Source organism: Neovison vison, chromosome 7 (genome assembly GCF_020171115.1).
Source record: "Neovison vison isolate M4711 chromosome 7, ASM_NN_V1, whole genome shotgun sequence".
Lineage (NCBI taxonomy): Eukaryota > Metazoa > Chordata > Mammalia > Carnivora > Mustelidae > Neogale > Neogale vison.
Window position 1 is genome coordinate 26,347,552 of NC_058097.1, and position 25,233 is coordinate 26,372,784.

The 25,233-nt window shown below is 51.9% G+C and overlaps 1 protein-coding gene across 2 annotated transcripts; it reads right to left on the reverse strand.

Annotated features, from left to right (window-relative positions):
• Positions 1-5,058: 5,058 nt before the first annotated feature.
• On the reverse strand, positions 5,059-23,719 carry ADGRG3 (adhesion G protein-coupled receptor G3). Of its 2 annotated transcripts, none has more exons than XM_044260411.1 (12): positions 23,621-23,719; positions 19,900-20,083; positions 14,804-14,939; positions 13,211-13,357; positions 12,270-12,404; positions 11,667-11,706; positions 11,435-11,526; positions 11,189-11,301; positions 8,957-9,237; positions 8,668-8,761; positions 7,000-7,283; positions 5,059-5,388 (listed from the first exon to the last, which is right to left on the reverse strand). In XM_044260411.1, exons 1-12 carry the CDS (start codon positions 23,679-23,681, stop codon positions 5,276-5,278), a joined length of 1,680 nt encoding a protein of 559 aa, XP_044116346.1. In that variant the 5' UTR covers positions 23,682-23,719; the 3' UTR covers positions 5,059-5,275. The 2 variants fall into 2 exon arrangements, with proteins under 2 accessions (XP_044116346.1, XP_044116347.1); XM_044260412.1 differs by lacking the exon at positions 23,621-23,719 and adding an exon at positions 22,515-22,643.
• Positions 23,720-25,233: the final 1,514 nt, after the last annotated feature.

Genomic DNA, 25,233 nt, shown 5'->3' on the forward strand with positions numbered 1-25,233 from the left:
AGGGTTGTGAGTTCAAGCCCTGCATGGGGCTCCATGCTAGGCATAGAGCCTACTTAAAAAAAATAATAAATAAGCAAAAAATAAAATAAAATAATACAATAGGCAAATGTTATAGACCAGGGCTTTTTCCTCCTGTGAGCTCCTGTTAACCACCTACTGGGACACCAGTGCCTCTGACCCATGCATGGTCTGTGTGCTTTCAAGACAGATGAAAACCAGTGTGGGTCCTGGTGTATCTGCTTATCATGGTGAACAGTACCAGGCTGCCTAACTGAGTCTTGGGTTCTAGTCCAGGCTAGGCCTCTAATTTCATCTATAACTCACGAGACAGGGAAAACTTACCCATGAAAATTAAATTTAGGGATGCCTGGGTGGCTCAGTTGGTTAAGCCTCTGCCTTCGGCTCAGGTCATGATCTCAGGGTCCCGGGATCAAGCCCCGCATCAGGCTCTCTGCTCAGCAGGGACCCTGCTTCCTTTCCTCTCTCTGCCTACCTCTCTGCCTACTTGCGATCTCTCTCATTCTGTCAAATAAATAAATAAAAATCTTTTTAAAAAAAGAAAATTAATTTTAACCTTTCAAATTCAGAAGAAAAAATGAATAGACTAATGACAAGTACAAAATTATGAGTCCACCTTGGATTATATTTGTCTTTGTACCAATGCAGTCAAAAAAATATATTTTTACTTCTTCATTATTAGAGGAAGGGGCCCATGAATCGCAGAGCAACCCTGTAGGGTGTGGCGGGGGAGAAGCTGTCTGGAGAAATCCCATCCTGACAAAGTTCGTCAGTTGCAGCCACTTGGGGGAGACAGCAATCACTTCAATTCTCAACAATAAATAATGATTTTAAATTCTGGCTGGAATATTACCCAGTCGTGAAAAATACAGTGTGAAGAATAAATGAAGCTGAGAGCAAGGTCATGGGGCAGCATGTCCTGTGATTACTTCTGGGGAATTCCCTTGGGGCGAGGGCGAATAAGAAGGAGGGAAAGGTAAGTAGGTGGTGTGTCTCGCTGATCTCATTTCTTTTGTGTATTTATTTATTCCCTTTTATCCCTAGACCTAATCCCATTCTCTGACCTTCCTAGGCACCGATTCTGATCCATTTTTCCCCCTAAATGGGCACTGTTTCGCATGCTGCTGTTTTTAACTATGTACATGATACTGTGTTAATACCTCCTCCATTTCTTCTATTTTCACGAAGAACTGTGTTTTTAGTTCCATCCATGTTGCTGTGTGTCCACGGTAAGGATCCACTCTGTTCTCCCAGTGACAGACCCCATCCTCAACTCCCTTTGCCACCAACCCCTACAGATAATGCCACACACATCATCGGCTGTGCCCCTTCTAGAACTGTAAGAGAATTCCTCTTGGGGAAAGGACCAGGAGCAGGACTGCTGAATGAGAGGCAGCTCCCTGTTTTTCTCCAGGCTGTGAAAGCTACACTCTACCCAAGTTCCACGAGGCCTGAGAGATCCTCATACCCTCACCACCCACCCAGTAGTTGACATTATCCAGCTTCCTGTCCTGCCCTTGGCCAGTTTCATACAATGAGGATACAGTGATGTCCCCCCGTCATCTTCAAGTGCAACTCCGTGATCACTGATGATTTCCAATGTGTCTTTGTGGGCTAACTTACCATGTTTAGATAGTTCCTTCTCTGAAATTGCCATTTAAAATCTCAGCCCATTTTTCTCTATTAGGGAAGTACCCTTGTTTTGATTTGCAGGCTTTCCAGATGTTGATTCTTGGTTTCAGATGTTGCAAATACCTTCCCCCACTCGGTCCCATGCCTGCTAACGTGGCCTATGGTGTCTTCCACTGAACAGAAAAACGCTTCATTTTGATGTAATGAAACGTACCCACTCTTGGTGTGATGTTTTGTGCTTATGATTTTTTTGTTTGAGAAGTCCTTCCTTGTCCTTAGGTCACAAAAATATTTTACTACATTAACTTTATCGTTTTGCCATTCCATCGAGAAACTTTACTCTGCCTGGAGCCCATCTGTGGATAAGAAGTTAGGGAGGGATCCTGTTTCATTTTTCCTCATATAACGAGCCACTTTTCCGACATCATCATGAGACTATCTGTCCCTTATTGGCGATGCCGCTATTGTTGTACCATAAGACCCCCGGGTGTGTATAAATCTGCAGCTGAGCCCTTTTTTCTGTTCCACTGGCCTTCATGCCTATCCCCGCTCAGATCCCATGTTGGATTCTCTTTTTACGTTCTCTTTCATTAAGGTTAACTTAGGTATTTGAGGGCCATGTGCCTCTGTATGAATGTTACAGAACATTTGGGGGGAGTCTAAGAAAATACCATTTAAAATCTTTATTGGAACTGTGTTGTATTCTTAGGTTAATTTGTGAAGGGTTGCTGTCTTTTGATAGTAAGTTATCCATCTGGGAGCACAGGGCCAGTACGCCTTCTTATTTCCTGCACATTTGTTGTAACATAGTGAAAATTACAAGGAATGAAGAAGTTGGTACAGAGCAGAAAGAACCAGGCAGAGAGGCATGGCGGGAGGCCCTCCTTGCGGATGACCACGGTGGCCCGGAGCAAAGCTGTGGCTCAGTCAATTTCACACTGGGCCAGGGGTGCAGACACCAGGCAGCCTTCCCAGCCAGAATGTCCCTGAAGCCTTCATCCATTCTCTGGGGCCCTACTGCTCTGCCTGCTTTATGGGCTCAGTAGGGGAGGAACTGGCCCAATGAGAGTTGCAGAGGGAGAATGTGGTCCAGACAGGCTGACCTTGGAGTTTGTGCCTTGTGCCTTTAAGCCTGGTGCCGCCCATCTCCCAGACTGCTGCTGTGGTTCTGTGGTGATGGTGGAGCCCCATCCATCTGCACTGGGACTTGGGGTGCATTTTTACTGCCTGCCCTTAGCACGTGCTCAGCTTGGCACTTGGAGCCGCTTTTAGGGTGAACTCCAGGTAATGAGGGACCCCAGCCCCTCTGACCCTGCCTGGCCCTGGGCTAGACAGTCAGTGGAAAGGGACACATCCCCACCATTAAGCACATCTCCCCATCTTCCCTCTCCATTGGCACCAGGAAATCCAGCCCATTTGGTGGCTATGGTTTTGTTGCTCCCACATTCAAATGGGAAAGCCAGAGCCTCAGGAGACTCAGGGATCACGGCGGAGGCAATAGTTCTGGAACCCAGGAAATGCTCTGGGAGGAAGAATGGGCAGCTCAGAAAAGCAGAAAAGCCCAGCTCTGCGTCAGCCCTGTGTGCTGAGTAGCCTTGGGCAGGTTGCTGGACCTCTCTGAGCCTCGATTTCCTCCTCCCACACAAGGCGCTGGTCCACTTGGTGTCCACTTGGCAGGGGCTGTAGAAGGAATCTGGAAGGTAGATTTAACCCTTCATACCCCTCCCATGTCACACACAGGCCTCAAAGGCTCACGCTTCACACAAGGTTGCCACCTGGTCTTTCTTTAAGCCGCAGGAGTCTCCAATACCAGGGTCTTTACTTTTGCCACCTCACTTAATGCTCTCAGGTCAAGGCAAGAACTTGATGACCTCTATTTTTATGGACGGAGACACTGAGGCTCAGAGAGGTGAGGTGACATGCCCCGCATCACACAGGGCCTAAGTAGCAGCACCGGGCTTTGAACCCAGGCCCATCAGACATGGAAGCAGCTGTAGAGCACGCAGGATTGTGTTCAGAAACTCTGAGATTTGGGGGTCAGGGAGCCCAACCCTCCAGCGTGAGAAACAGATGTCTGTAAATGTAAGTCCCCAAACCCACCAAGCTTGTTCACAAAACCTGATATAGTGTGACTCTAACTGTTACAATTGTTCACACCCTAGAATTTCTCTTCCAGGAACACAGCCGCTTACATAAAGCAAGGGCCTCTGCCTTCCTGTCTTTCATCCGTTTGCTGGGTGGGAGGAGGAAGAAGAGAGGACTTCCACTGGGCACGGGCATCAGGGAGCAGGAGGCGAGCTGGCAGCCCAGGGACTGTGAGGGACAGTCTCCTAATAGTGGCTTCTCACCTCTAGCAGGTGCCTGACCTTGGCAAAGCACACTGGCAAGGTGGGGGGGGGGCGGTAAGCAGAGAAGGCGAGATGGCCCCAGGGGTTAGGAACTTAAGGTTGGAGCTGGGGCATGATTGCCTGGGGTGACTGGCCAGGATGCTGCTGTCTTTCTGTCCCCTCCACTCTTTTTTTCTTTCTTTGTGTTGGTTTATCTGTTGATTATCTCTCTCTCTCTCTCTCTCATCCCTGCCTCTTCTGTTTCCTACTAAGGAAACCAGTGCAATGTTGTGAAACAGAGGCCAGCCACTGGAGGTGACACAGACCCGTGCTGCATCTGGCCCGAGACCCTCCCCAGCTCAGAACCCTGCCCAGCAGATACCAAACTCGCGCATCCAGCTCTTCAGCCAACAGATACTTATTTGGGGCCTGAACCGTGCCAGGCTCGGGCCGGGCTGAGCTGGGGAGTGAGGCCGACGTGCCTGCTGCATGGGATTCTGGGGGAAAAGCCTGCTCTCTCTCCGCTTAGCTCCACCCGCGGCTCCCCTGCCCTGGCCCTCGGCCCTCCCATGTGCAGAGCTCTGAACCATTCGCCCTCCAGCCCACAGGGACGGGCGGATTGGAGGTCGGACCACACAAGCAGCCGTCAGAACCCAGGGGCAGCCACTAGTGGTATGACATCCACTACTGAAGAAATGGCATTCTCTGAAATTCCGTGTCCCAGGAGAGCTGGAGGGTTGGCAGCCCCCTGAATGGCAGGAGCTCATTCCTTGAAGATAGACCTAAAGCTCTAGTCCACAACTGCCCCAGTGCCTGAGGGGGTGGGGACAGGCAGCAATAGGGTGGGGGTGTGGGAGGGCAATGGAAGGGGGAGGAAGGGGAGAGGCTGGGTTCCTTCAAGGGGAGACCAGAAGGTGGCCAAAGACAGAGATGAGCTGCTTGACTATGAAGGCAGAGGAGGTGGGGGTGGGGAGAGGGGGTGGTACTGGCAGGGGTCTTCAGGTGGGGATAGGGATGAGGGGGCCCCTCTCTGTGCTGGCAGGGGTCTTCGGGTAATCAGAAACTTAAATTCCTACTATCCTCGATTCGTGGACTTTATGACCCATCAGAGTATCTGGACGGAACCTTTGAAGCCAGGTGGTCCCCCCTGGTCCCCATCTCCTCCCTCCCCAGCCACATTGTAAAAACATGGAAACTGAAGCCCAGAGCGAGACAGGGGGCAGCCTGAGGCCACATGAGGAGTCAGAGCTGAGTCCGGAACGTGAGGCCGGCTCCCAGCCTGACCCCACGGAGGCCTCCTATTCATGAGACATGGTGTGGACCTGGTCGGCTCGGGGCACACTAGAGGAGAAGGCCACGGTGCTCCGGCTGGGGAAGTAGAGCATGGTGAACCAGCAGAAGATGAAGACACCTGTTGGGAAGGAGGGGGCCTCCGTGAGCCTGTGTGCGGACCCCCCGGGGCACTGGGCAGCCTGGCCAGCGGCTGCACAGAGACAGATTGCTCCATTGCAAAAGTTCAAGAACTGATGGAAAGAAACATCGGGCAAAAACGAAACCGACGCCCCACCAAGAACCAAAGAGAAATCTTGGAAGAGAGAAACAGAGGCCCTGACAATCACATAGATGTACAGCTATCACAGAAAGGGAAGAGTGAAATAAAGGCATTTCCAGGCAAACCAGCTTCTGCCATGCTCCGCTAAGAGTTATTCCGGGACTCACGCCAGCAGGAAGAAGCAGGAAAGTGGGAGGTATGAAAATTAGAGTAAGCACAGAAATCGATAGAAAAGTCAAAATGCTGTGTGGGTTTAAAAGGAGTTTACAACTAAAACTCGAAACAAGCACCAAATGATGGAGACGCGTTCCAGCGCACTAAGGACCATTGTGTTTGGAAGAACGACGTACTGAGGCACTCGTACTCAGCTGAGACAACTCCGTAGAGTCAAGTGTTCAGGCTTAAACACAAAAGGTGGCCCCTGGAAGAATAATGACACAGTCTAGTTTCAAGGTGCCTCCCTCCCCAACCCCGGGATGTCCCCGATACGGACTCGTGATTCTTCCCCGGGGTACCATCTGTGTCTTCCACAAGCATTAGCTCAGTTACTCATCGCAAAATCTGATGAGAAAAATACCAGCTTTGTCCCAGCTTTAAAGATGATCGGAGGGGCTGGGGGACTTGCGGAGGTGGTGTGTGGAGCCAGGGTTCCCTTCCGGGTCTGCTTATCCCCACGGCCACCCAGCTGGAATGCCGCACGGCCTCAGGAGGCCCTGGGAGCCAGCCCTGTTTGGGTGGGCCTCCGCCCACTGATGTGAGACTTGGACTCAAAGTGAAAGCACACCTCATCAGTCCCTTCACAGCGGTTTCTCTTAGGCTGTGATGCCTGTGTGCGACATTGTGTGGGGAGCGAAGAGGAAGGGGGAGCCATCAGTCACACCTTGGACGCCTGGCCCTCTCCTACCAGAGAGTAGGACTCAGGGCTCTATCCCCGACCCCTGGATATCGAAGGAAAGACCCTGCAGGGGCAGGGAGCACACCTATCAGTCATTTCCTCTGCTAATCACGTCCTTCTGCCACCAGAATTCCTTACAGACCATCCGCATCATGTGCTTGTCATGTCACGTGCCCCTGACCTCCTGGTCACAGCTGCCTGGACCAGAGGTGGACACCTAGCCCAAGATGGCCTGATCCGATCCTTGACTCTCCTGAGAACACAGACCAAGCTGAATCAAACCACACGGCAGGGAAGGTCACATGGGATGGAAAAAACCATTTGGGACCCTGGGTGGGAAAGGGCCAGTGGATAGAGGGAAGGAGTTTGCACAGAGAGAGGTTAAGACACTACACACAGCTCCAGAAGGAAAAATAGGGGAAGTATCGGCTTCAGTTGGGTGGCTGGTGCCAGCTTCCAGGAGGTCAGCCAGCCTGAGCAGAATCCTATGTCTTGCCATCCACCCCTCTCCATATCCCCAAAACACCCCCTCACAGATTAGGCGAAGCATCACATGCCTGGCCCCGGAGGCTCACCTTGCAGGGAGTTGAAGAGGGCGAAGATATAGATGGTGGACCAGTCCAGCGGCGTGAGGATGGCCAGCCACCACGTGGCGCCCACCAGGCTGGAGAGCCCCAGCACGGTGAGGACCCCCTTCCAGTTCGGTCCTTGCTCCTTGCCCGCTGTGGCCCTCGGCAGAGTGAAAATCTTCCAGGCCACCAGGCCCAGGACCACAGCGCTGAAGAGGGAGGTGACGAGGAAGTAGCCGTGGACGGTGACATAGAGGGCAGAGACATCCGCCTTCTCCTGGAACCAGCACCTGGAGGAGGCAGACGGCCACCAGGGCTGGAGACGTGCCCCCACCCAGCAAGCCCCCAGCACTCTCTTCTGACTGACTCTCCGTGACCCAAAAGACCCCTTCCCCCACCCCCACCCCCTACCAACCCCCCCATTCTCCTGGGGAGGGGCTGTCATGAGGCTCCAATCTGCCATCTCTTCAGACCAGCAAGCACAAAGGAGCCAATTTGGCCCCCAAACATGTTTGGTTTACCCCACATTGTATTGTAAAAAAAAATTAAACTAATGACCACCCTTTAAAAAGCGTGAGGTTTGGCATAAGCATCCAGATTTCTGCTTTCCCTTTTTTTTTTTTTTTTTAAGATTTTATTTATTCGTTTGAGGGAGAGTGAGGGAGGAAGCATGAGCAGTGGGAGGTAGGGGGTGAGGGAATGGAGAGGCCAAGAGAGAAGCAGACTCCCTACTGACCAGAGAGTAGGACTCAGGGCTCCATCCTAGGACTCCAGGGTTGATTCCAGGACCCTGGATCATGACCTGAGCCAAAGGCAGACACTCAAACACCGAGCCACTCAGGCGCCCCTCTGCTTTTCTTACAAAAGCATACAGCTGGCAGCTCTGTGCATGCCCGCCTGAGGGACATTAGGTAGGTATGCGATTGCCAATCTACTACAGTCCCCACCTGGGCCCCCACGTGCACATATGTCACCTCCCCAGCCCCTGTGGCCCCTGCATTTGAGGCTCTAGGGACAGGACCAAGACCCACCAGCCTCTCTTAGCACAGAGCCATGGGCCCTGAGGAGGGCACCTTGGAGAAGGCTTACTCAGCCCCATGCTTCCTGCACTGCAGGGCAAAAGGCCCAAGAGAATGTCCATCCACCCCCCCACCCCAGTACAAATGAGGAGACTGAGGCCCCAGGGGAGGCCAGGCTAGCCCACATAGGAATTCAGAGGCAGCACCTAGCTAGAACCAGGCCTGCCACCAACGTTGGGCAGCTTGTGTCCTGCACAAGGGCACCTGGCTGGGGTGGGGGGGGGCGGGTCAGGCTGAAATCCAGCTCACTTCCCATTCCCCAGGCTGAGCCCCCGGCACGGCAGGTTGGCAGAGTGGGGAGGGAGGGGATGCCTTTTTAAATCTGCCCAAAGGTGCCATATGGGTTGGTGGTGGCCAGGCTAGAGCAAGGCATCCTGCCACAGCTCACTCCCTCCCGTCTCAGACCCCCCATCTCATTGCACTTTCTCCTTCCAGTCCTCAGTTTACCCCTGCAGTCTGTGAGCTAGCTGGAGAGTCCTTTGCCTCCACTTGGTCTCTCTTCCCAGGATCCCCTCCTCTCCCGAGACATCCCACTGGTCCAGTTGTGTGCAGCCAGGGGCCTGATGTCACTGCTGCCCTCCCAACCCCCTCTTACAGCTCCAGGGTGGTGACGTTCCTCTTGTCGTGGATGGTGTAGCGGCCATAGCTGTCCGCAGTCCCGGTGCCAAAGACGATGAGGGCAGGCAGGCCTGGGTAAACGGAGGAGGAGGTACGGCATCGCTGGGGCTCCCTTGGCACGTCCTCCTCCAGAATCCCCTCCAGCTGCCCGTGCCTCAAGCCCTGAGCCTGTCTGAGAGAGGGAGACACCTCTCTGCCCTAAACAGTTCTTCCTCCCGCCCCTCCCACGCCCGGCCACGTTCCCCACCCGCCCGAGCTGCACCTACCCCAGCCCACGAGGCTCAGCTTCAGGAAGTAGTGCCCAAAGTAGGTGTTGAAGACCTTGATGACAAGCAGGTAGAGGTGGAAGGCTTCCAGGCCCATCCAGGTGAAGGTGCAGAGCAGAAAGTAGTGGAAGACGGCCGCCCGGGCCTGGCAGGTGGCACCCGACGGCTGGGGACTATGCCCCATGTTGAAGAAGAAGGTGAGATTCAGGAGAAACAAGCTCAAACTCAGGGCCACATGGATCTTGGGGGCGTCTTCTGACTTGAACCTCTGCCAGTAGCACCTGGGGCAAGAAGGCCCATGAGAGGCGGCAGGAGGCGGGGCCACAGTTCCTGTCGGGGAGGACCTGCACCGCAGGCTCCACACCCCACCGCCCCTGGTCCGCCCCTGCCAGCACCCCCCTCCCCCCCCACCAGGGTGAGTGCCATCGGGCTGGGGCACAGGAGCTCTCTCTCTCTCCTGGCTTACAGGGCCCTGGGAGGGTCCACGTCCCACAGGCCTCATCCTCCACGCCGTGCTAGAGCCAAACTGCACACTTGGCAATTCCCTGACTGCACCCTGCTTTTCCACCCCTCCCAGACTTCGCCTCTGCTCTGCTCTCTGCTCTCAATGCCTTTTCCTACTCTTCCTTCAGAAACTTCCCTGGGCATTTCCTCCTCAGGAAGGTGTCTCTGAATGCCACTTAGCCCATGCTGATCTGGAAGTTTCCTGCAGCACAGGGTAGCCCCCTCCCCTCCCCTCTGACTGTAACCCAGCACCAGCACAACAGGCAGCAGGGGGCCCTGCCCACATTATTTGAGTGAATGGACCGACCGACAGGGCACAGAGGTAGGAGGCCAGGATGTAGTAGGGTGAGGCCCAGAGAGGACGGGGACTCACTCCCTCTCTGTGGAGCTCCCACTCGGAATTCCTAGCAAATCAGATTCCGAGGGCTCTCATTGGAGGGATAGGAGCCCAGGTGCCTAGACGGGAGTATGAGGCATCGTGTCCACCTCACCTGAGATGTCAAGGCCCACCCATGACAGACGGTGACGAGTCCTCCCAGCGTGCCAGGCCTAGCTCACGAGGTCCACCACTGGCAAGTCCCACTCACCTTGTTGGGAATAGGGACTGTGCTCCAGGACCGGACTTGGTGGGGGGCAGGGCTGGCACTGCTCACACTCGTGCTTTAGTCTGAGATGGGGTGGGGAGAGGCTAGACAGGGCTGCAGCCCAGGGCCAGTTGGGGACAGAGGCAAAGAGGCACATGGAGAGCCCTGGTCTGGACCCAGAGAGCCTGAGCACAGGCCACAGTGATCTCTGCCTGTCCTACACCTGCTCCTCATTCTGGAAACAGACCTACGTGTCTCTGAGAAACACCCTTCCCTGCTGGCAGCCCTGATGTTTGCGGTGAGGTTGGCCTTTTGTTAGCTCAAATCCAAGAGCAATCACATGACCTGGCCTGGCCAATCAGTGTCATCAATCTCTTGACCACAGTGGCCTGTTCAGTTATGGGCACATGACCCAAGTGAGACCAGCAAAACTCTGCTCTGGTATACGCAGGATAAAATTGCATAGAACCCTACCACCACCACGCACACACACAAATGCATGTAAAAATTTACAGAAGATGTCCTCTGGCACTGTACCAATGTCGATTTCCTGGTTTGGTATGATACTACAGTTCTAGAAAATGTTATCACCAGGAAAATCTGGATAAAGAAACCAGGGGACTCTATACAGCATTTTTGTAATTTCCTGCTAGTCTACGATTATATCAAAATAAAAAGTTAAAAAAAAAAAAAGGCTTCAGTGTTGGAATTTGGTATAGAAAATTTGCTGCCTAGCAAGCTAAGAAGCTGTGAGACAATTCTTGGGCTTCCCAAGGCCCCTGAGAGTGAAGAAGCTGCTTGATATGTCTGACAAAGGAGAAAGCAAATTTGGGAGAGGCAGAGGGAGTGCAAGTCCGGGGGACATCTTTTGAGCCCCTGGATCCAACCATGCCTGAAGGGAGCCTCATTCCACTAACCACATATTCCCCATTGTGTTTAAGTGAATTTGAGTTGAGTTCCTGCCACTACCAACTGAAATAGCTCTGACACATTTCAACCTCCAACCCCATTTTATAGATGAGGAAAGTAAAGTTTGGAGAGGCTATCAGTATAATGCTGCACAAGCAGGGAGCTTTCTAACCTGTTCTGCTCCCACCCTTGAGGACAATCGGGAGACTTGGGATGGGGGTGGGGGATCACCCACCTTAGGGCAGCGTAGAGGACAATGGTAAAGGCCAGGAAGATCATAGAGGCTCCGCAGCCAGCCTGGGAAATGCGAACGAGGGACTGGACGGTGGCTTGGTCCAAGATCGGCTTCTGTGGGCAACCCCCCCCAAACCAGGATCCCATCAGTTGGAGGCCAGGCCTCACACATCCCAGAGGCTCTGGACCCTGCCAGGAAACCTCGGTGCCTCCAGAACTGCTGGGATCAGGGTGGGTGGGCCCTTACCAGCAGCAAAGCGAAGAAGGTCAGATGGTCACAGCGACAGATGGTCCTCTTGGCTCTGAGCTCCGTGGAGCAGCCCATGGAAGACCAGTCTCCTGTTGACCATGGACAGGAAGGGCAGGGAACATAGAGGATTGTATGAGAGTATGGGGGAGTGGAGGGGACCAGAGAGGAAGGAAGGGAGGGAAGGGGCCCCCACCTGTGGATCTCTGGCCCCCACACCCTCCCTTCCTACCTTTAGTCTCATCCCAGAACACACAGCTGAGGGCCATGTTCTGAAACCAGAGAGTGGGAGTCAGGGGGAGGCAGGATGAGGCAGGGGGAGGTTGGGAGAGAGGAGAGCAGAGTTCGGGGAAGGGAAGGGAGAGGACAGGTTACCTTACCCCCACCCCTGGGGTGTGCATTGGGTAGGAAGCAAGGTTCACCCCACTGGTCATGCAGGACCATGAAGTGCACCATTTGGTGTGCGTAGATCAGCATGTAAGAGGTGTGGACACTGTGGGGCTGCGGTGCGGGGAGGGTAGCATGTCTGTGTACATGTGCCTTTAGGGGAGTGTATATGTGGGCAGGCATATAATCCCGTGTGCGTGCTCATGGGTTTGCCACGTCCTTGGTGCTCCTCTGTAAGCACGAGTGGGAGGGTGTCTGCGGGTCAAGTGGACATTCGTGTGCAGGTGGCATGGGTCCCTGGGCGTCCCCGTGTGTGTGGTCTTAGTGGCTGGGAGGACGTGGAAGGCTGGGAGGGGCAGAGACCTGCGCCTGTCTGTCCATATGCTTGTGCGTGACCCCCCCGCCTGTCTGCCCCTCAGAAGCTGCCAGGTTTGGGTCGGGGGCTCACAGTGGGTAGGTGCTGGTGGGAGAAGGTGATCTCCAAAGGCTCAGCCAGCCTTCTGACAGGTATACTGCCTAAGCTCAGGCCCACCAGGCGATTATTCAACACGCGGCTGCCGCCCTCCAGGCTGAGCTGGGGGCCCTGTGGAGAGAGATGGGGGGCCGGGCTTCAGAAGGCGCTGTCCCAGCCCAGCATTGATGGGGGTTCCTGGGAACCTCCAGGACCCATGGCCCTTGCCTGGAGAGCAAAGTCTGTGGCTAGGGGACCAGGGCACCCAGGGACCATGGGCAACCTTCTTCTCGCGGCCCCTTGCAGTCTCCTGCCCCGGCTGGATCACAGGGAGTCCCGCCCCCCGGGCCGACTGGTCGCAAAGCCATCCACCCGACGGTTCTCCACTGCTGGCCCCAGAGCTCCTCTGCCCTTTGAGCTAGAGGAGCACAGGCTGGAAGAGAGATCAGCCCCAAATAGAGGGCACTCGTGGTACACTTTATCCACACGTGAGTGCATTACACGCCTCTGAAGATGCTCGCCCAGGACCCATTTGCAAGAACACGGGTGCACTTGCTTGTGCAGACACAGTCGCATGGGAACACGCATGATGGCATGTGCACCAGGAGTATGAAAGAACATGCACGTTTGTCCATGCACAAGGACACACAGGGGGGTACAAGCACTTGGGCTACACTTATAAGTCCAAGGACACGGACGTGTGGATCCAAACATCTGAGTGTGACCAGTGTGAGTGTGCAGTGTACAGACTCCAGAGACAGAAGTCTGGGGTGACCTCAGGCCGCTTTAGAAACGCTCTCCACAGGCTCATCCCCTTCTTCATCCCCATGGGGACCCACAGCCAAGACTCCAGAGAAGGCAAGCTGGGGCACAGGGCCCTGGTGAACCGAGCATTGACCCACTGAGCTGCCCTGAGCCCCCACTAGGTCTCTCCTCACCTTGAACAGATTCCCCGGACCGACGTCCAGGATAGTGATGGCCAGCAAGACCTCCGACCTGTTCTCCTGCAGGGATTCAAAGAGACTCCTGGGCAGCCGGACTCGGTCGGGGTGTTCATGCTCATCCTCTGTCACCAGCCCTGGAACCTGGAACCACAGACCCCAGAGCTCCCATCTCTACCCCAGGCTTCCAGCCTTCGACATGGGGCTCTTGCCATTCCCCCACTTTGGAGGGGAAACTAAGGCACCGGGGGGAGGGAACAGAACCTGAGGGCATCATTCTGAGAGGCAGGACCCCTGGGGCCACACAGCTAGCTTGGCTGGGTCCAGGCTGTGAGCCTACAGAGAAGCCGCGGCCCTCATGGACCCTCAGTTGTCCCACTATGGAGAATGGGGCTAACCAGGTAGCTGTGTGACCTCCCGTCACAGTCAGGCTGGGTGGGCGGTGAAGTCCAACCAGCAAGTGTGTGAGGGGGGGATCGGCTATGGTGCACTTCTGGCCTGTGTCCTACCAGCAGCTGTGCTTTCACAAGACTTTAGGATCATGGTGTCTGGGTACTGACCTGGGAATAACTGGAAAGAATAAAGCCCCCAGGAAGAGAGACCGTGTGAGCAGAGGCGGAAAATATAAAACTGCACACAGAATGTGATTTCCACCTCCTGCCCAACAGCAAGTTTTGTAAAAGTGAACAATGGTTAAAATAGTAAAATAAATTTCATTGGTGATTTGTTCATTCTTGACCTCCCTGGTCCACTGGGCCTGTAGCCTGGTCTCACCGGGTCCTGCCTCAAAGGCATCCCATAGGTGCTGGGACCTTTACATTGTAAGGTTGGAGGCAAAGGACCCAACTTTCTCCTTCTCAGTCTGGACCCTTGTCAAAGGACATGAGGTGATCTCCAGGGCCAGTGGGTGCCTCCACGCAGAGGATGGGTCACATTAATAAGGGCCCTTTCTTTCATGTCCTCTTTTCTAGACAGATCTAGAAGGACCTCGATGATGGCCAGCTTGCCTGCTGCCTGAACTTCCTCACTCAGCTTCACCCTTTTAGGGAGGCTGCACCCTGTCCCCTGCACCCAGCACTCCCAGTGCCTTATCTCCCACAACCTTGCAAGTGGGCCATGCCAGCACCATTTTGCAGATGGGGCAACCAAGGCTCAAAAAATTCCGGTCATGCACCCAATATCACATTAGCTGCTAAAGGGCAGAGATGGGACTTAAATCCAGACCTGTGTAAATCTAGAGCTCATCTTACAGATGAGAACTCTGGGGCCCAGAGAGGGGAAGGGGTTTCCTGGAAAATGCCTAGCAAAGGGGTGGGGAGTCCAGGACTGGAACCCAGATCCCCTGACTCTCGATTGGGTGGTCTTCCGAATTATACCAGCCTCGTGCCCTGGGTCATCGTCACCTGGATCCACCCACCCAAGCAACTCACTAGCACCATTAGCAAAGTGACAGAGCGCTATCAAATGGGACATACAAGGGATAAGCTTTGGTGGGCACCCAACACAGACCAGGAGTCTCTCCGAATTCTGAAAAATATGGCGGAGGGAAATGGAGTCAGAACCAGCCAACAGGGATAGGGAACTCTTTACCTGGGAAGGCGTCAGGGAGAAGAACAGGTCTTCTGAGATGTGGGTGCTGATATTCTGGACAGCAGCCTTCAAAAAAGACATATTCACTATGCTCGTCGGACTCTCCAGCAGATGGTACTCGAATTTTAGCCAGTACCTGCCATTAGAACACCGGCCAGCCCGAAGCAGCAGAATGAGATTGTTGAAACCCATTGACTGAGATACACAAAGTGTCTAGCTTTTATATACCTTTTAAAAGTCTAAATGAAGAAGTATTGTGACTTTCACTGTTACCAAATATAATAGTGAATTATAATTATATATATAAGCACTTAATTGTATTTCTCTCTATATATAAATACACACATATATATTTGCATAGATACATGCACTTAAAAATTCTTTGGCCTCACAAAACAATGCAATTCCCTTTCTTGAGGGAAGATTTCCTGATTTGGTTCTCAGAACACCTGAAAATTATTTTAGTTGTGAAATGTAACACAGAGTCAGAAAGTCTAAAGCATAGATGTAAAGTTGAATTTTTAGTGGCAAAGTCGACACCTGTTTAAACACCATCTTCTTTGATATTAGCATAGCCACGCAGATATCTTTGGTTCATGGTTGCATGAAATGTGTTTTTTCCACACTTTTTTTTTTTTTACATTGTAAATGGTGTGAGGCTCAACAACTTACCTTCACCCTCAGAATGGATATCGTGATGTTCTCCAGACCTCTGAATGCCCAGAAAATTCCCTGAGGTGAAGGGCCCCTGAATTCTTGTGGGGGTTACTTCCCATCCTCTAGTCCACATCTGTTTCCCTAAGGTATCTTAACTCCTTCTAATTTTACTCATCAGATCTGATCCCCGTGATGTTGTCAACATAGTGGGCCAGAGTGACAGTGCTCTGTAGAGTGTCAAGATTACTAAGGTCTCTGTGAACTGAATGAGGATAGAGATCAGGAGAATTGACAGAGCGTAGAGGAAACCATGGTAGTCTACTGTTGGCTCTGCCAGGTCAAAGTAAACCATTTCCAGTAGCCCTTGAAAACTGGGATAGAGAACAAGGCATTAGCCATGCAACGTGTCAGTTGCCAGGGGTTGTGTTGATTTCCTCTGGGACCACAGCTGCGATTGGATTCACTGCCCGATTTTTTTTTTTTTTAATTTATTTGACAGAGAGAGAGAGAGAGAGATCACAGTAGGCAAAGAGGCAGGCTGAGAGAGAGGGGGAAGCAGGCTCTCCACCGAGCAGAGAGCCCGATGTGGGGCTCCATCCCAGGACCCTGAGATCATGACATCAGCTGAAGGCACTGAGCCACCCAGGCGTCCCTCACTGCCCTATTAAGTGTAGGATAGTCCACAGGCATTCCCCAACGTCCAGCTGGCTTCTGGTGAGCTAAGATCGGCAGTTACTGAGCTATGATAGGCATCACTGCCCCTCCCCTGCATCTCTCAAGTCCTTTATGGTGGCGTTAATCTCTGCAGTTCTCCCCAGAGATGTACTTTGGTTTCTGGTTTACTATCTTGGTAGGGAGAAGACATTCCAGGAGCTCCCATTTAGCCCATCAATGGAATGCCCTCCCAGAGGCAGTTAAGTGGAGAAAGCATTCTTTTCAATAAATGGTGTTGAAATAATCATATATCCAAATGCAAATAATCATAATGATAATAATAAAGATATCTACTTCATACATGTATAAAAAATTAACTCCAAATGTATAACCTAATTTTAAGAGCTAAAACTACATATACTTAAAGAAGAAAATTTAGAAAATCTGCAGCTGGGTGAAAGTTTCTCTGATATGATATCAAACACAAACACACATTTAAATCTGACTTCCTCAAAATTAAGTGCTTTGATCTTCAAAGGATATCACTGAGGAAACAAAGAGACAAGACATACACTGAGAGAAAATATTTGCAAATCGACATCTGATAAAGGACTGGCATGCAGAATACATGAAGAATTCTCTGGGTGCCTGGGTGGTTCAGTCAGTTAAGCATCTGCCCTCAGCTCAGGTCATTGATTTCAGGGTCCTGAGATCAAGCCCCGCATCAGACTCCCTGCTTAGCAGGGAGTCTGCTTCTCCCTTTCCCTCTGCCCCTCCCCCTGCTTATGCTCTCTCTCTCTCCCTCTTTTAAATAAAATCTTTTTAAAAAGTAATTCTTAAAACTCTGTAATGAGAAGACAAAACCCTATTTAAAAAAAGAAAGATTTGAGGGTCCTGGGATCAAGTCCCGCATCGGGCTCTCTGCTCAGCAGGGAGCCTGCTTCCTTCTCTCTCTGCCTGCCTCTCCATCTACTTGTGATTTCTCTCTGTCCAATAAATAAATAAAATCTTTAAAAAAAAAAAAAAAAAAAAAAGAAAGATTTGAATAGTCATTTCTACCAAAGAAAAGATACCAATGGCTAATCACCACATGAAAAGACGCTCAACATCACTGGTCATTTCTGAAACACAAGTTAAAACCACAGTGAGCTACCACTGACACCAGACGGCTATAATAGCCGAGAAGACTGACAATGTTGCAAAAATGGACTAGAACGACAGCCCTCTTTCATGCTGATGGGAAAGCAAAAGATACCCTTTGAGGAACAGATGGGCATTTTTTATAAAGTGAAGCATATCAAATGTAACTTGAAAAACAAAACCAAAAAAAAAAAAATGTGAAGCATATCAAATATCCCAGCAATTCTGTTCCTAGGCATTTACCCAAAAGAAACAAAAACGTACATCTACAAAGATCTGAATTCAAACGTTCATGGCAGCGTTATTCATAATCATTATATTCATAATGAATAATATTCATTTGGAAATGATCCAATTGTCCATCAACTGATGGATGAATAAACACATCATAGCATGTCCACACAATGAAATATTACTCAGTGATTAAAAAAAAGAGCAAATTGTTGATACAGGCTAATGTATGAATGTAACTCAAAAACAGTGTACATGAAGGAAACAAGACTCAAAAGACAGTATGTTGTATGATGCCCTTTTAGAAAACACCCAGAAAAAGCAAAACTGTGGAAGTAGAAAGCAGATCAGTGGTGGACAGTGGCTGGGGATGCGAGCCCAGATGGCTTGCAAACAGGCACAAGGGTCCTTTGGGGGCTGGTGGAAGTGTCCGAAAAATGATTGTCTTATTGGTTCCTTATATTGCATTATATACCCTAAATTATTCAGCCGTGCTCTAACAATGTATAGACTGGAGAGTATGTAAGTTGTACCTTTACAAAGCTATCAAAATTAATAAAAAGAAATGAGGTACCACCATATCCTTTCCAGAATGGCAAAAACCAAAACGACTGATAATACCAAGCATCGCAGGAACTTTCACACATTGCCAGCGAGAGAGTAAACTAATGTACCCATACAGAAGACTTCAGCAGTGCTGACCAAAATTCATCAGACGTCTACCTTTTTTTTTTTTAAGATTGTATTTATTTATTTGACAAACAGAGATCACAAGTAGGCAGAGAGGCGGGCAGAGAGAGAGGAAGGGAAGCAGGCTCCCTGCTGAGAGCAGAGAGCCCTACTCGGGGCTCGATCCCAGGATCCTGGGATCATGACCTGAGCTAAAGGCAGAGGCTTAACCCACTGAACCACCCAGGCGCCCCAGACATCTACCTTTGACATCACTGCCACTCTTAGGTACCCACCCCAGAGAAGTGAATGTAGATGGTCATGAAAAGACACATACAAAAATGTTCCTGGCAGCTTTATTCATAACAGCCCTGGTTAGAGACGGAATGTTTGTGGGCCTCCCTGCAAATTCATACGTTGAAATGGGTTGATGCCCAGACTGACTTTATGGGGGTGTGAAGATAAAGAAGGTTAACTGCTAGATTTGGGAACAGAATCCACATCTTCTGACCCCAGAATCCCTGCTTTTTCCAAAATGCGTATTGGCACTATAAGGCAGCACAGAGAAGAATTCCCAGAACAGCCTTCCGGAGCAAAGAAGCTAATGGAGGAGGTTCGGTATGGGGGATAGGAGTGTTTTCAGATCACAGAAATGACATAGTTCAATCAGATTGTTGTCCTAACACTGAACCTGAGAACACAGGGTTTTCATTCGTTTTTTTCAACAAACGTGCATTGAGCACCAGCCATGAGCTTGTCCGAGTATCTTAGAATGATGGCCAACTTTGATTCAGAGAGGAGGAGAGAGAAGCAAAAATATTTTTGAACCTGATTCTTCGAGATGTTAGGTTCTAAACCCCTTCTTCTCCCTCATCTCCGTATCTCTGAACCTGTTGGTCTTATCAGTCTCTTGGTCTTACTGATTCTGTATCATATGATATTTCTAATCAATCCCTCCTTTCCAGATGTACAGTGCCAGTTGGTAGTGAAGGTGGTGGTTCAGCCTTCACACCTACCCAGACCATGCTTGGATCCTACCTGGTCACGTCTCCTGCATCACCACCCTTGTATCCTTCCCTGAAACCTGAGCAATCTTTCTCAAATGCAAAACTGACCATGCTCTTGCTCTGTTTAAAATGTGTCCTTGCTCTACCCCCTCCCATGCTGGTATAGCTTACCTGACCCTTCATACTCTGCTCCCTGCTTATATTTCTAGCCTATTCCCTACCCATTCCACCTCCTCATTGTTGCCGCCATCCCCAGCACCTTACTCTTTCACATTTCAAAGCACTGCTGTTCTCCCCCAATACTCCCTGAAGTTCTGAAGCCTGTAGCTCCTAACATTGCTCAGATCCAACTAGAAAACTCCTATGCAGTCTTCAAAGCCTTTTCGTGAATCACCTCCTCTGTGAAGCCTTGGCAGTCTTCCTTTCTCTGAGCTAACCTAGTGCCTCGCCCACCCTTTTCTATGATTGCTCTCTAGAATCATCATCATTTGGGCCTGTGTCTGACCTTCCACAGTGGTAGGGATGGGGGCTGGTTCATCTCTGCAATCCTTGGATCAGAGAAGTCTCAGTGAGTGGATTGGAGGGAATGTGGGTATCAAACAAGAGAGTGGAAAGATGAGATGGGAGCAGCGTTTTCAGAAGCTATATGAGCTGAGAGCTTGGTCCCTTCCTAACAGCCTCCCGGCCTCGGTCAAAGGAGGCCCCACATTCCTGCTCTAAGTCAGAACGCCCTCTTACCTCTGCAAGTTTTCCAGGTCACAGGATTCATTCCTTGACTCCGAGCACTTTGTGAAGCAGTTAGCAGTGTTCTCCAGGTAGAAATCTTCATATTGGCCCGCATTGATGAGCCCCAGGCAGACGTTTCTCCGTTGCTCAGTTTCCCTCCTCCATTGCTTACTTATGTTGTTAGAATTTTTCATACCTGAAGGAGGGATGCAGAAGGTGTGAATGGGCTGGGTGGGGAGGCAGCAAGGGAGGAGGCTGGAGGTAAGATGCTCAGACTCCAGGGTCTGGTGATGTGGGCTAGAATTTCAGTCCCATCCATTCATGCTATGTGTACTTGAGCTGGACTCACTCTCCCTGGGCCTCAGTTTCCAGGGCAAAAGGAGATATGACCCCCCACCTCATAGGGCCAGTGAGATGTTTTGCAGAAGATATGTACAAAGAGCTTGGTACATGGCTCTGTCGATTAAAGGATTCATATGTTAGTACAATTACCCTTTACCACCTCCTCCAGGAAGTCTGCTGGGCTTTCCACAGCTGTTCCACATCAGACATTCCGAAGCCCTTGCAACTGTGGCCTCATGGTATAACTCTTGTGCGTGTTCTATCTCGGTTCGCCTCTTTCTCCCACATTCTCATTGACCCTCACAAGCTACCTCCTGCGGTGAGGAAAGAACACTGAGGGCCCCTGGAGCACAGTGACTTGAGCAAGGGCACCAGCGGGAGGCAGCTCCAAGACCAACTTTCGTGACTTCCCGTTCAGTTCCCCTTTCACCCGATATGGGGGGTGGGGCGGAGCTTGGCATCACTTACCAGCTGTGGGACCTCAGGCAAGTTACTTAAACTCTCTGAGGCACCCTCTTCTCATCAGCCAAATGGGACTAATAATACCTTCCTTGTGAGTTTGGGGGAAGGTTAGAGACCATCTGTATACATAAAAGATACAGCTCATCATAAATGTTCAAAGAGTCAGTATCACTCCAAGAGGTGAGGATTTCATTGTAAAACTGTTTATATAGTTGTGTGTTTACATTGGGCTTACCTATAGGTCTACATAGTTACCGATCTATCAGCAAAATTAATACAGGCACAGTTTTTTTCAAAACCGTACACAAGAACAAAACGAGCAGTAAACATCCCCATAGCTCCCAGCTCACACTCCAGAGTTCCCCACCAGTGACAGGTCCCTGCACAACCTCATGGAAGTTTTTGTTAAATAGGCAAGTATCTGGACGTGAATCATTTAAAAATGTACATGAACGGGATCACTGAACGAGGTATCTTGAGGAGCTCTCCACGTCAGAGCCTACTGATGCCTCTTTCTACTGGGTGGGCGTGGTAACACTTTCTCAACAGGTCCTTTGTTAGTGGGCATTCAGGATCCTCACTCTTTTTTTTCTTTTTCCTATTTTGAACAACACTCTTACATCTTTGTTAGTTTGTGTTAAGAATTCATAAAAAAAAAAAAATTAGGTTGGGGCACCTGGGTGGCTCAGGTTAAGCCTCTGCCTTCGGCTGGGGTCATCGTCTCAGGGTCCTGGGATCGAGTCCCGCATCGGGCTCTCTGCTCAGCGGAGAGCCTGCTTCCCCCGCCACCCTGCCTACTTGTGATCTCTCTCTCTCTCTCTGTCAAATAAATAAATAAAATCTTTTAAAAAAATTAAGATCCTAGGAATTTCTGGGTCCAGATGTATGAGCTTTTTAAAAAGGGGTAGGTTAAAGGACGTCGGGGTGGCTCAGTAGGCTCAGCGTCTGACTCTTGGTTTCAGCTCAGTTCATGATCTCAGGGTCCTGGGATTGAGCCCTAAGTCAGGCTCTGTGCTTGGCGGGGAGTCCCCTTCAGCATCTCTCTCTCTCTCTCTCTCTCTCTGCCCCTCCCCCCATGTGCACATGCTCTCTCTCTCTCTCACACAAATAAGTAAATAAATCTTTAAAGGAAAGATCTTCATGACACTGTTTAATGGGAAGAAGCAAATGCCAGATGAATATATATGTAATGGGGTCCTCGTTTGCTTTTTAAGTAAAGGAGGAAGGGGGAGAGAGAAGAGGGAAGCAGAGGGAGAGGAAAAGAGAGGAGGGGAGGTTCGGGGAGGCGCCACTCTCCGTGTAATCCTAGCCCTCTGTGTGCCCGAGGGGTTACAAATGGGTGTTGGGCTGCACCCTGATGGGTGTTCACAGAGCCTCCCTCCTCTCCTGCTGCCAAATTTTGGCACAGTCATCCATGAGAAGCTTCGGGCAAGTGCAGAAAAGAGGACTATCCTTTTTGTGATTATTTTTTGAAGACATTGGAAGCATTTAGCCCAGACAGAGAGAGCCTGGCCCAGGCATTGGGCAGGACGATGCTAGTCCCCACTTAAGACCTGTGCTACCCCTGCCATCCCGCTCTGCCCCAGAAGCTGGCCTCCAGGGACCACCCTAATCCAGGTTCAAGTGGGGAGCAGGGCCAGGAGTCAGGGGAACGCTACCTGCCCCTCCCTTCAGCTCACCACCGAAGGGAACTGCTTTTTTCTGCCATGGCCACAGCGTCTCCAGCACAGAGCCTGGCACAGCCCGGAATTCCCCATCAGTGTTTAGAGAATGAATGAACCCATGCGCAGACCCAGAAATGTCCACAAAAGAAAGAGACTTACCTCTCCTTATAAGCCTCTCAAGGCTCCTCATGCTGTTCAAACGGCTGACACTTTGCCCAGACTGGAACTCCCCCATCACCATAGGTCACCTCAGTCCCTCGGGGGACCCTTGAAGTCCCAACCAGTGTGGTTATGTGAAGGGCCTTCCATGAAGGGCCCAGTGTCCCCATGTGCCCCAGGAGACTGGACAATAGCCACGACTGGTTATTGAGTGACTGAATCTGTGGGTTCTGATGGCTTGCTCTGCCAGGAGGACAACCCCGCCATTTTGCCTCCTTTTTGAGCCAAGGACTGACCTTTGCCCTTCACCAAAGAGAAGACGATTCTTCAAAGCCCAAAGAGGTTGGTCCATGCATCCAAAGCCACATGGCCCCCCTGCTGGGCAGGCATGCAGGACACTCAAAAAATCAGGAACAAAACAGGAGGAGCACTGGGGGCACTGCAATGGGAGCACTCCCTCTGCCCGAGGGGGTCGCTGCCGACATCACAGGGCCCCAAGGAGGGTAGGTAAGAGCTGGCCAGCTGGGCCAGGGGTGGCCTTGGCTTTCCCAGGAGAGAGAACTGCCAAAGGCAAGGCCTGGGGTCCTCAAAGTGCCTTGGAGAACCCCGCATGTGTGTGCACAAGGCCGACAGAGAGGGTGGGGGAGGGGAGGCTTGTTTCCTGCTCTGGAAACTGAGGACTGGGGGGCCACTCCTGGGACCAGGAGAGGGGAGCCGGTGGGGGTGTCAGGGTGGAAGGAGCCAGACAAGGGGGTAGGGGAGGACCATATAAACCCCAACTGGCCTCAGCCTCCAGAGACTCCTGACCCCCTTCCCCAGAAGCTCGGAGGCCAGCTGGGTAAGAGTGTGTCTGGGGCCTGCCTGTGAGGGAAACACAACCCAGACTGGCGGGGGGGGGTATGGGAAGCTCTGTGAGGAGCACAAGACACCTGAGATCCAGAGCTGACCCAAGTTTATCAGGATGACAACTCACTCGGAGGATGGGGTGAGAGAAGGTACTGAGGTCATCGGGGTGGGCTCCTTGGACAGACACGTTCTAGGCAGCCCCACCCATCCCCGCTTCCCTGTCCCTGGGTCTCCTGGGGGACAAGGAACCAGCTTCTCACCTGAGGCCCAGAGCAGGAGGAGCGAGAAAAACAGGACCCCCAGGGCCCTGGGCGTCATCATCCTTGGGCAGGCTTGCCCACGCTGGCCAGAGCCCTGTGTCTGAGTGTCCCTCAGGTCCCAGGCTCTGTGGTGTGGCCTGTCCCCACCTCCCTCCCCCCCCCCCAACTGCTCAGTGTCATGCTTCCTGTGGCCTCTTTCTCAGCCTTCCTGCTCCACGCCACCATCAGCTGGGTTGTGAAATGCTAGTGTGGGGAACTGGGCTGCACTCCTGTCTCACTCCACCCTGTGACCGCCTACAGAGGGGGCTGCTCAGCCCACCCAGGGATGCTGCTAGGGCCTGTGAAGTTGGGGTCCAGCAGCCACAGAGGCTTCCACACCCAAGCAGACCCCTGGGGAAGGGCGATGAGCACAGGCTTTGGAGTCAGACACTCCTAACTCAGACCCTCTTCTCAGTATCTGGGGACCCCTCTGACCCTCAGTTTCTTCTTCTGTAAAGCAGAAACAGCAATAGGGCTGCCATGGAGGGCTATGTTGGGGTTCGAGGAGATCGGTAACATGCCAGGCACGAGCCTCGCTATAGGGATGCACGTGGTGCTAACACACCTTCCCTCACACCTATGGATTGAACAAGACTGGGATCTATCCCATGCTTGTTGGGGCCCCAGGGGGAGAGGACAAGCTCTGCAGGCCCCAGCCTTCCCTGCCTAGACCAGATAATAGGAGAGGTGGGACGGGGTGTGCAGGAGGGTTGTTGAGGCCTGGGCTGGCGTCTGTCTGGGCTGACGTCTGTCCTGGCCACATGGGGCTGGGTGAGCTTGGGCGAGCTATCTGCTGCTCTGAACCTCATACAAGACATGCAAAGAGCTCATGAGATCATGCGAGTGGAACTGTCCAGACCGCTGGGCGTGGTCATGGTCGTTATCTCTTTACAACTGTCCCCACTGCGCAATTACTGTCCTATCGTCCAGCTGATCACTGGTGGCTCAGACGGGAAGTGGGAGCAGCAAACACACATGGGGGGCAGCATAAGGGAAGGGGAGGGGCTGATCACTCGGGCTCCAGATCTGATGATTCTGAGGTAGTTGTGTGGATGAGGCCAGGTCCCTTGGCATGGTCCCATGGTCACTGCAAGATCAAAGGTAGAATGCACCCCGTCAAGAAGGCATATCCCCCTAGCATCACCCTGAGGGGCCCGAGCTAGACATGCTCTACCCTGGGGGGTCTGAGGACCCACCCAGCCCCTTCCCCTTCCTCCCACACAGCGTGCAGGCAGGATTCTGTTTCCCACAGGCCATCTGGACCTGGGGAGGGATGGGGAGAGGATGTCACGGACAATCATGGGCCATGGGGGGCAGGTAGGGCTCTGGCATGGTACCCCAAGCACTTCCTCTGCGGGGAAGACTTGGGGGCAGACGGGAACCACGGGCCCTGTCCCACCTCCCTCCCGGCGGCAGCCAGGTGAGGTGAGATGGTGGACAAGTACTCTGTGAACTGCGACCTGCTGGGCCCACCGCTGGGGACCCATCCTAGCACCAGGGCCCTCAGAGGGGCTCAGTGGGGGCCTGTTTGTGAAGAAGGGCCTAGAAGGAGGGACCCAGAGCATCCAGCACAC

Coding starts and splice junctions, on each gene's coding strand:
- ADGRG3 (XM_044260412.1), bottom strand. CDS start 22,596: ATGGTGATGGGGGAGTTCCAGTCTGGGCAAAGTGTCAGCCGTTTGAAC. Junction 11,707..12,269: donor CCCACCAGCACCTACCCACT/GTGAGCCCCCGA, acceptor CTCTGGTTTCAG/AACATGGCCCTCAGCTGTGT. Junction 11,527..11,666: donor GTTCTGGGATGAGACTAAAG/GTAGGAAGGGAG, acceptor CATGGTCAACAG/GAGACTGGTCTTCCATGGGC.